Genomic DNA, 11,629 nt, shown 5'->3' with positions numbered 1-11,629 from the left:
TTAGTCTACTGTAATTTCTGGGTTGATACCAGATTTTGCCCCTTGCCCTACCAAGAAAGCTCCAACTGGATCCCCCCTTGTAACCAATCATAGACAAGGCACAGTACTCTGAGTGGGGTCTATACCTGCATTCAGATTAGCATCAAAACAAAAAAAAAAAAAAAAAAAAACCGATACCACACTCCTTTGAAAGGTCTCTGCTACCGGCACTGGGCTGCCGAGTTGGCCTCCACAGACATCACGTATGAATTTTACCTACACCAGTTTTGCCTTGGCCGATATGCCCTAGTTCTAACTATGCGCGATTTTTTTGTCTGGGGTTTTGTTCCTTACTGTTTTCCCCGAGAAATAAAAAAAATTGGGAATTGGCAATTGGGAGGTTTTGCAGTTCCGATTTACAGTTAGCTGATTAACGGAGAATTCGCGGAGACTGGAATGTCCTTGCAGGAGAATGTTCCTATATTGAGCGACATGGTCCGAGATGGTTGATATGGGGGGTACGCTTTCATTTTAAAGAGATAGGGCTAAACGTATATACTTCTTTACATCCAAGTCCGGCTTTCACACAAAGTGAAATCTCAAAATGCCATAATATGGTGACGACAATATCGCATGGCCGTCACACCAGCCATTTTAAACATAGCAAGGGGTCCGGAAACGGCAGGTTTTATTGATATGTATATGGTTGGAGGCATGCCGAGCAAAAAAGATTACCTGCTTCGTACCAGTTACGTACATTAATTACCATTATGTCATCAGTTGGGCGTTTTTTTCTCTTTCATATCAATACGCACTTTATGTTTAATTTCCACTTCTCGCCGAAGCTGCCTCGTACCTCTGGACAAGTCGATCGTTGCCCTATCTTTGATCCCCCCTGGCCTCGTGGAGAGTCCCCAGAAGCGTCATTTAATTCGGCTCTTTTCACTGGTCGGCAAGACCGTGATAGTCCCACTGACACAGTAATAACCGGGCGGCTTTGATCGAATCACCGGGTGCAGACGCCGATGATTTCATTGATCGGCACTGTTCTCAAGCATTGACTCTATTTCTGATTTATACGAATGCTTGCCATGACAGGTGGCGATTCTTCTATATTGTAGTTTGTGGTTATGTAAAATGGCCGAGATGGGAGAATATCAAGGGCTCTCATTCGGCTTATTTTCGATTCTATATAGTACTATTATTATTGTATATTGCCCTGGCCAACGCATAGCTCCATTGATCGTCTGACAGCGTGCATGAAAACAAAACAAAAATCCCTCCGACCCAACAGGGAGCAATCCCATGTCAAAAAAAACCCCGAATACTACAGGGGTTATATCAACTGCATACAAAAGTAGGGTCGGGATGATCCACGCCCGAACCCTTCATCGATCCCGTCAAGCTTCTCAGTGCATGTACAATAAGGTTGAACCCGATTGGATAGAGACATCGGGATTCGAATCACAAAGCAAAGCAGTGTTATGCAAAAAGTATAGAATCTATGAAATAAAAATATATCCACAGTCCTGACAGGCTCTCGCAAATCCCGCAGCGTAGCAACGAGATATTCACATTCTCACAATAAACCCCCCGGCTTTTCGGTGAGCGCCCTTGGCAAATCTTCTTTTCCCCAGGCCAATATTCTCAGAGCTGGGGTTTTTGCGATCGTGCACGAGCCGTTGGAGATGGGATGTCAACGGGAGAGATGCTCACATCCCGAGTCTACGCGATCTAGACAAACATTCTCATTTTCGTCTAAAGTACTATTACTTCGTACAAGGTACACGTACAATATACAAAGTAGATGCGCCATTTCGATCGATTCCAGATTGCGCACTCTAAGCAAACCCTGTCGGTCTTCCCGTCTGTATACTTCCTTCAATCAAAGATGCCCGGCGCTTTCCGCGGCAGGCGTGCCGTCCCCAAATGCGGACCAATTACAGGCATTTGAAGGAAGAAATTTATGGATCTCCCCGAGTCTGGCCATTAAAAATATATCGAAATAAACATCAGCTTCTCAATCTAGAGCTCTCGAGGAAACTATTGGATGGGGGGTTTTCCCCCAAAGAGAGACAATAATCCATTGTCTACTCCGTACGGAGTACTCCATCCGCTGTCATTCTGGATATCTGTCTCAACTCATCTCCATATCACCGGAGTCAAATAGACCAAACTCTTTCGGGAAGCCGTAAGTGGAGTCTCCTGGCCCCCTATTTGATGCAACTGCGCTCCGTCCTCCTGCGGCCCCGTGCGAGAAGGACAAAAGGGCAAAAAGCAAAAAAAGTGCCAATTGAGTTACGATCACTCCGGGGGATTCTCGCCGTTTAGCTGGGAAAAAAAAATAGAACACGTCAGCCAAGACCGGCTCCAGCGGCAGGGCACGATCCTGGGGATGTTTTTCAGTCGTCACTAGAGGTCCAACCCGAATTTTGATATCGGATCAGACTATCTCGGAGCTATATTATAAAAAGAAATCTCTGCTCAGAAAAAAAAAAAGGCGCATAAGTGGAGAGCTCTCGTCCCCATTATGGAAAAATGGCTCGGGCATGGAAACGTCGAGAAGTGGGAAATTCTGTTTTCCCGTCATACAGTGGAACAATAGTATGGAGTAGATTATATGCATCAAAAATATCAGGTCATGGCCAAGACTATACGGAGTACTCCATATGGAGAAACCGTAGGACTTGCTGATCCCCGATTACGAGTACGATGACTATGGACATAGGACTCTAACCATATTAAACAGACAGAGTACTCTGTAGATATAATAGATATAGCATAATAGCGTATATAATAACAATCGGAGATTCACGGTCTGCCCGTATGTGGCTTTTATTTTGGGGGGGGCTGGGATGTTTCACGATCTCCCATGGGAACACAAATTACAGAATTCCCCGTACTTCTGTCTAACATTAATCTATGAAATCGATAAAATCGATATAATCTACACTCCGTACACCCGTGGCGAATCGCCTCTAAATGTTAAATGTTACATTGAACAAAGTACAGATCGAAGCACGATACAACATACCCAGACAAGCGATTTCCCGAGATTTCCTCAAACGAGTCGGGCGATCGCGCCGCTGATGTCGTCTCTCGGGTTGATCTGGGGGAATTTGAAAAAGCACGGACTTGTTCCGATGCTTTGTCCTGCGTCATGCAACAAAATGCCTCAAAAATCGATTGCCACGGGAAAAGGGAAATTGAGGCTCAATGCTATAAACAAAAAGAATCAAATGTAAGTTGGCCGTGAATGCGCCGATCAGAAAAGTAGAGGAAACAGTCCTAATGGGGGTTCGGTGCCGAGTCGGGGATTATCTCCTTTTGGGAATTTCTCGGAGTGGACCTTTTGGGGGTGCGTGTCTTTTATTTTAGGGTGTTCTGGATGTCTTCTAGAAGCCCTGGAGTAACCGTACCATGGATGCAATGCAGCTGAACGGGAAGGGGGGTTTTCTTTTTTCTTATTTTCCCTCACTTTTGTACAAAACATAGTACAACATAGTACATATTCTCTTATCCCAAGGTCCAAGACGGATGTCGGCATTAATGTTCATAACATATGATAAGAATAACACTATCACGTCATGACTCTTATCATGCCGCTTTCGCTATGCCTTTGTTGGACTAAGCTGTTCTTTTTATTACACAAATTACCCACATGTAAAATTTGAAATTGCCCATTCTGGATTAAGTCCAAGTTGCGAGATTACCTGCCCTAACCCAATTACAGTCCCCAGAAACAGCTGACTCAGTTAAATTACCCCGTTGCCCTGGTAAATCCAATGTTTCCCAAATATGTAACTTGAAAAAAATTACCATCCAAGGTTGACATGCCCGTCTTCTACCTAGGTAATGGTAGATAGCCCTATATAACCCTAATAGCCCTTAAATACAGCCCTAGAAATGCCCTATGTAACTGCTATAGAAAAAAAGGTAAGTGATGATGAGCACACCCAACCTAATCTTCCCCCCCAATTCACCTCCAAAAACCCAGATCCTTCCATATCCACAATTCCAATTGGCATTACTTTATCGGCGTCTACTGGCCAGGTATCGCAGCACCAATCTCCTAGTACGGTCTTGGCTTTCGCCTCGCCGTGTACCTACAGTAGCGCGAGTAGTGCGATGGATCCCTATAGCTATTATCTTCCAATCACAGCCCCCAAAGTCCGCTGACTAGATTCCCCCCCCATCTGAATCAAACCCTCACCGGAGGAAACCCCCACTGGATGATCGCCCTGCCAAATCGTTACCGGAGGTACCTTACCGTATATGGAGGTACAATAGTACTAGTAAGTACGGACGTACTATTTGTACGGAGCTACTATCTGTACTATCTGTACTCCGTACTGGTCCTAGTCTATACCTCTTTTGATATTAGTCTTACCTCCGAGAGGACTTTTGCCGAAAGATCGTGAGGCATTTTCTGGTCACTCTAGCTTCAAGGGTTCACCATATTAATTCTCGACGGATGTAAGATTTTCTGTCCGCGGAGGTCCGTCCTTCTGCCAGCGCTACGATCAATCTGTCTCATAATGCCTAGAATGCATAATCTAGAAAGCAAAAGCAAAAGTACCTAAACGTAACTCTTAGAAGCCCGGTTCGCCAAGTTGTCCCAGCTTTGTCCCAGCTTTTTTTTTTCAATTCACCCCAGAAATTCAAAAACAAAGAAAAAAAAGAAAGAAAAAAAAGAAAGAAAAAAAAACGGGGGTTGAAATGAAAATCTACCGTGCACGGGGGGTAGACTCACCCCAAGTCCTATTTAGGTAAAGTGCCATGTGGTTCCCGCTGCAGGTGAGCTTTAAGCCTTTTTGGATGTTTTTTTTATTTCTTTTCACTTGTATTTTGCATTAGAACTTTGAAACAATTTTGCACAAAAATCTTCTAGGTAATATAAAAATATCCCTCATCCTCTTACTCCTTGATTATCTCCAGACTTCGGCGGCTATCGAGATATATATTAACGGTACCTTTTGCCCGATGGTCATAGCTTCTCTGTAATTTTCATTCGAACCCCATCGAATCAACGCCCCGTCTGTGCTTTTCAGACTATTGCCCGTTCAAGTTTGCTTAGGACTCTGCATGCCGAGGTCTACACCACCTTAGGCAGGTAGTTGCTGGTTCTCTCTTTTTTTTTTTGCCCTTTTCTTGTTTTCCCTTGACTGGATCAGTGATAGGAATTCCATCGGTCCCTTCTCGGTCTTGGCTTATGTTTCCAAGGTTGTCGCCGATGCAGATCGGGAATCCCGTGTCGAATGTCCGACTCGGGCGACGCGGCACGGGAAACTCGGCACAGTTTGTGTCGTCAAACCATTGTACTAGGGCTAACTACATACACAGTCTAGTACTCCGTAGTAGGGTTAGATGTCCCAATTTTAATGCCAATACTACTTCATTGATGTTTCTCCCATCTCTTATTTTGCCGACCGGGTAAATTACCCTTTTGTTTATCCATTGTAAATGGATAATTCCTACGCCACTAATTAATACCCGGGAAATTAACTTGACACCTAATAACTCTTATTCACCAAACAATCGTGGATATACGTAGCCATACTTACTACTATGGCTGCATCGTACGTTATATCTCGAGATCGTATGCTTTACTCCTTTCTCTTGGCTGCATGCAAACCCCTGTGTCGATCGATCCAAGTCATCACTTACAGACAGCCCCCAATGCGCACAGTCCGCTGGGGAAAGCGAAAAACGAACAATGCTCAACATCCTGGATGACTCTCTAGCTTCGGAGCTTATAGCTTCGGGGTTTACCTCTTTTAGTAATAGCTGCATATCTAAATTTTGAACGGTCTTTAAAATTGACCACGGGGGTTCTACGGGGAAATATATATTATACCAATATCCTATACCAATATCCTATACCAATATTCTATACCAATATTCTATCTCAAATAGCTCGTGTGATCACGTACAAATCATTCCATCTGATCCCTTCCAAGACATCAATAACATACAGTTACTCCGAATAGCCCCCACACTATCCCAAAAAAAGCAATGAATAAACACCCCCCAATCACCTATAACAACAGAGCAGATGACTTAGCCGACATACGCGACAAATCCACAAAAGACCAGATCATGCTTTAGCCTTCCGCTTTTGGTCGTGATCGTCAGGAGAACACACCGCAAACCCCACACACGCGATCCTCCCAACTGGCAACTGGTATTTCAACAGACAAAGGGATAATTTCCCGCGCTTGCGACAAGAATACGGAGTGCTTCCCATATAGGGTAGTTGCACACTATTTACCATTAGCGCGACTTGGGCCGGTGTCGGGAAGGGTCTGTGCTATCTGTCGACTTCGTAAAGCCAGATCGGAAAACTAACAAATAATAGTACATAATGTACCTCAGTAGAGATATGGCGTCACTTTGTTGTTCCCCTGTGACGCAAGGGTATGGCATAGCTGTACATATCTGACAATTAACTCTCTTTAGTATGTCGAGGTAAGGTAATATACTTTGTATGTACCCTGTGAACCTACAATAGTGTGTCATGTATGCCTTGTATGCCTTGTAAACCTTATGGACATCCCGAACTGGTAGTACCCTGTGCGCAAAAACCGTTGACAATGCACTTCCCCCGTGCGGCTGCGGCCACGTTAGTCTCAATAATTGTATGTATTGATATTCCTCTTGGCTGTGTGATATCGGTATAATAGTATACAATATTGAAAGAGCGTGCTACTACACTGTACACACCGACTTAAACGTTACAGTATTCCGTCTCAGACTGGCTCTCACTGCTAGTAGGGATCGGCGCTGTTCACCATACCCGTTTTGATCCTTGTTTTCCCCATCCGAGGCAATGACGACGAACGTGACGAACTACTCAACGGAGTATGGAGAGCTTCGTATAGCTATTACAATTCCCTCTATCTTTCTATTGTTAGAAGCAATCTATGAGACTGCCTGCTAGGCTACGAAATATAATCTCTGCAATTCATGCGGCGGCAGATCTGCATAGCCACCGTTAAATGTCCCGGTCATCCAGCAGCGATTATCAATCTCTGCTCCAACATACCTGGTACCTGAAAATATCGGGCGCAGTCGAGGCCGCACACGGCCCAAACATTGTTTCAATGTGGCTTTGTTGCTGTATTCCACGTCATACACGTACCGTATACATGTGTACTCCGTACTCCGTACCGAGCTTTGTCCTGGGATACCATGTCCGGACATGCCAAGCCAGGGATGGATTCGTGGGGGATGCTGGGGGATCGCCATGCTGCCTGGCGTGCATGTTATTGTCTATAGATAGCATTCGTCGAGTGGGATTAATAATGCTTTGATCTTGTGCCATCTGGTCACCAATGTGGAATTAGACTCTGTGATCGTCGATGGACAAGACACAGCCAAGCTCCGACAGGAGAAAGCGACAGCAATGGGTGCTCGAGTTTCACTGTTGCGGTTTCACTAGACTTGCTTGGCTGGCCAGTATTGATACTCGGCATTGCCCATTAATGAGAACTGGAGGGCTGAGCTGGTGTGATCGACTGCCATCCTTGTTCTCCATTGTCTTGGGCTATCAATAGTCCGCTATGGATCGGAGTCTAGATGACCTGCATCCTTCAAATACGATTTACGATTTACCCCATAAGGGACGGGAGGGTATATAGCGTGCTCTGTACTCCGTACTTCAGATAGCACACATGTATAGATCACATCTGGGCACGAGTGATAACACAAACAGAAGAAAAACTAGCACTAGCAATAGCGACCAGGTATGGAGTACAGTGCCAACGACAAGTCTCAAAAATCAATGCGCGCAAATCATCCCGATGGCGTCGCATCCCTGTCTCCTCTGACAATCACTCTTGGCAAAACGAAAACAGACACTATTCAAAGATATCCTTGGCATCTGTCTACTTTGCACAATATGATAGATATGATACCGATAAAGTCATTCAATGATGTCAATTATTCTATTATCACAGAACAATGCGAGGAATTGCCTTCCCCCCCCTCCCTTGATCTGCTGATCACCGTCATCATGTACCTGTCCACCGACGCCAAGCCACGCCGTGCATCCCTTCCTCCCGCATTATCGTCTTGGCGAGCATTCGGCCTCTGACCAACCCCCTTTTTTTCTGCGTCGGCGTGCGCGATCACGTCGCGTTGCGGTCATCGTGGGGCGGGGTGGAGAGGAGAGGGAGTCGACGAGCGCAAGGGTGCTTGTTGCTAATGCTTGTTGTGTCTGCGTCTTGGCGGGGGCAGTGTGCATGCTTGTACTTAGAGTACTCGATAATGCACATCAGTAATATGAGTATGTAGCAGTGCGGAATCTAGGGACGTGTTTTTTTTCTTATCGGTGTTGTCTGTCTGGGGCGTATTTGCATTTGTTCCATGTCGAGATGCCAATGCTTGGGCTTACTACTCCGTATGCCGCTGAGGGATTTTATCCGGCCAAGACGGGAACTGACTGTTTCTGGATGCATGCTGTCTCTTCATCGCTCGGTAGATATTTACTACTCATTGCTCTTGGCTGTAGAACAATGCACAAGAGGCCTGAGGAGGATTAGTTCAGCTGACCTTGCCCGGGCGTCCGTCGGTGTAGTTGCTGTCTTTGGTTACACTGCATCTTACTATTTTGTAGATGGTGAGGTGCTTTTGTGCTTTCTGGCGTGGGTAGCGGATAAATGGGCATGGAGATGGGAATTGATTTGATTTTGTAGGATTGGATCGAGGTTTGATACTATAGTGGATAGTTGAGACTACATCAACTTTGTATGGCTTGAAGAATATATATTGAAAGTTTTTAGTATATAACTAGGAGGAATTGTTGTTCAATTGCAGCACATCTGAAGAAAATATATGTTGTTAGTGTAGTTGCCTTTGAACATGGATATATATCGATTCAATTCTTCAACCACAGATCTTATCCAGTCTGAATTTCTCGATATCTTATTTAATTGAAGAAAGTGTCCACGGGTACATTACAATTCTTGCAATTGGCTTTCTGACATACATCGTTCAAAACCACTGTGGAAGCTGGCGCTACAATTAGGCCTATAAGCATCAATGCCTATGTGGCTTGGCTCTACGTGTCTCAGCATCATTATTATTAGATTGCCACGCTTACTATCATAAGTTTAAAAACAGTCATCCGAATCCATCCCGCATTCCCCCGATCGCAAGAAAATGCAGCAAGGAGATAGAGTGACGCCGGAAATCGAACCCCGATCAACATAACAATCCTGGAAGTTATGCCGAGATAACGAGATAGCCCCTTGATGAGACTCGTTGCTCCTAGCAACCCATGTCATGCGGTTTCGGGTCTGCATCAAGACCCTGCGTCCAATATCAAGGTTTCAAGTGAAACCAGTATAGCAGGAATCAGAATGTGATTTTTGACCCTACCGTGCAGGGTACCAATGATCCGGGTATGTGTTTCTCAATGGCAAACTTGGCCCGCCAGCCGGAACAGTGACCCGGCATAAGCACGGCGGGATCAAGGCGTTTGAGGTCGGCTACTGTGTCCTGGATTTGATCCGCCTCGCTTGTGGCGAGGTGAAACCCGCCTACAACGGCATGGACAGGTACGGTTCCACCGGTGAGCTGGACGGCGTGTTTGGTGGTGTTCACCACACCAGCGTGGCTACATCCGGTAAAAACAACGAGTCCTTTTCCTGCAGAAAATGTTAGTTCAGTAAGCCTCTGAGCGGGCTGTAGGATGCATACCCTTGAGATTACAGATGAGAGAACGTTCATCAATGATGACTTCGTCTGAGAACCAGTCCTCCTCATCAGGATCATATCGTACTGCATTCTTCAAGCCTGTCTCGTATGGTGTCACTCGTGGAATTTCCCCAGAGACAAGAAAGAAATCATCAAGTACAGTGTGTGGTTCACTCCGCTTGTCGACCACTGCGCCCGCACTTGCAATCTCCTCGAACGTAGGGTCAGCCTCGAGGGAAACGATATGCTCGGCTAGAGCGATGCCCCTGTAGACCGGTCGGTCTGGGTGCAAGTCCGCGACCAGGTCCTCAGAGCAGCCTTCGCCTTGTTTGGCATCGTTTATCATGCGGATCGCTCGCAGAAGACCACCTACGCGAATATCAGAACAATCGATGGCAATACACGTCAATGTGTCCGTTTTCGCCCGGAACTACAAACCGGAGTGATCTCGATGCCAATGCGATAGATGAATCAGTTCCACAGATGAAAGATCTGGTCGCAGCCGTTTCACATTTCTCTCCCATGCCTCCTCTTCGGGACCGGCATCGAAGAGAATAGAGTGCTTTTTATCGCCTTTAGTGGCAGTCTATATGACAAGCTTAATATGAAACTGCATTCAAGGGTCCAATGGTAGAACATCGCCTTACCACCAGAATCGACAAGCCGTGTGCTGCGCAGCAGACATCTTCCATCTTTAATTCCTTGCAGGCTTCCCCACGGTCTGTCAATGTATGCTTTGAGCGCATGGCAATTGCCCCCAGATTCCCCGAGACTTGGACGGTATCCGGGGCTGGGGGCGAGAGAGGATCTAGCTCATTGTCGATGATGACAATCGCTTCGAGGGAGTCGACTTCTCCGAGGTTTATGGGCTCCATAGAGTCGTCGCTAGATTTATAATCAGTGACTTCCAGGGAGAAGCGGGATATAGGAGATATCTGAAAGGATCATGCATTTGCAGCTATAATATCAGTGAATATCAAAATAATAGTGAATGACGAAGTTCCGAGTTCTCCACAAATGCGGGGGAATCACATTCACCTCCCCTGACAAAACCAGGTACATTGGAAGATGTTAACTTGGATCTTTTCTCTATTCTCATCTTATTTTCCTCACCATCTCACACAATGCGTATTTTACGCGAATATTTCCTCTTGGTCCTCGTCTTGCTGTTCTCCCCCGTCACAGCGATCGGCACATCATGCTTCAAAGTCGTCTCCGCACTGGTTAGCCGACCAGGCCACCTCTTTGATAAATTCCAGAGTGAAATCTGCGACGCTGGATGTCAGCCGACCGTTCCCCACTGGGATCTATGGACGCGCAACAACACCTTTGTCCCCGCCGTGCGCAGCCTGATACAGCGCATGAATGTGCCCCACAAGGAAGAGGCTCTGCTGAAGATGGGCGACGATGTTGCAATCAACATCAAGCAAAGCTGTGGACCATTGCTGGGTGGCGGAGTACATATCTGCTCTGATTCGGAGACTCTAGCTGGGTTTGGCAACTGCTTTAAGCGCAATTTCCTCAAGGCATCGATCAAACATCTTTCTATTTTGATTCCGATGGCATCGGAGGAATCGTGCAAGGAGCAGCTTAGATTCTTGGAGAGTGATGAGCTGTGGGATATTACGATTCCTCAGAACATGAGGGATTACGCGAAAGTGTGCGATACTTTGGGACATAATGACCATGACGAATTGTGATCTATAGCTGGATTTAACTGTAAATAGTGTATTTCTAATTAATATCAGATATATACCGGCTTCACTCTATATCGGGCAATATTGTACATGTAGCTAATATAAGGACATCGCTGAATACCTCCGACTCCGACTCCGCACGGAGATAACGCGCGGAAATTCCGTGGATGACGACAGGCCGAAATTCTCTATGGCTTACCTGACACTTCGCAGCTCTCCTTTCTTCCACACATCAGATCACACTTGATTTGATT

The 11,629-nt window shown here is 45.8% G+C and overlaps 2 protein-coding genes across 2 annotated transcripts; one reads left to right on the top strand and one right to left on the bottom strand.

Moving 5' to 3' along the window:
- Positions 1 to 9,336: 9,336 nt before the first annotated feature.
- Positions 9,337 to 10,553, bottom strand: N7479_000463 (MBL fold metallo-hydrolase; the record flags this gene model as incomplete). Its single annotated transcript, XM_057248161.1, has 4 exons — positions 9,337 to 9,623; positions 9,682 to 10,047; positions 10,117 to 10,264; positions 10,326 to 10,553. 4 exons carry the CDS (start codon positions 10,551 to 10,553, stop codon positions 9,337 to 9,339), a joined length of 1,029 nt encoding a protein of 342 aa, XP_057112593.1.
- A 249-nt stretch (positions 10,554 to 10,802) lies between these two features.
- N7479_000462 (uncharacterized protein) lies at positions 10,803 to 11,378 on the top strand (the record flags this gene model as incomplete). Its single annotated transcript, XM_057248160.1, has 1 exon — positions 10,803 to 11,378. The coding sequence occupies one exon, from the start codon at positions 10,803 to 10,805 to the stop codon at positions 11,376 to 11,378; it is 576 nt and encodes a 191-aa protein (XP_057112592.1).
- Between the last annotated feature and the right edge of the window lie 251 nt (positions 11,379 to 11,629).

The sequence above is a fragment of the Penicillium vulpinum genome (genome assembly GCF_028829585.1).
Source record: "Penicillium vulpinum strain IBT 29486 chromosome Unknown utg000001l_segment0_segment0, whole genome shotgun sequence".
NCBI classification, from domain to species: Eukaryota; Fungi; Ascomycota; class Eurotiomycetes; order Eurotiales; family Aspergillaceae; genus Penicillium; species Penicillium vulpinum.
Note: the sequence above shows the minus strand (reverse complement) of the source record. Positions and strands in the feature narration are given on the sequence as shown.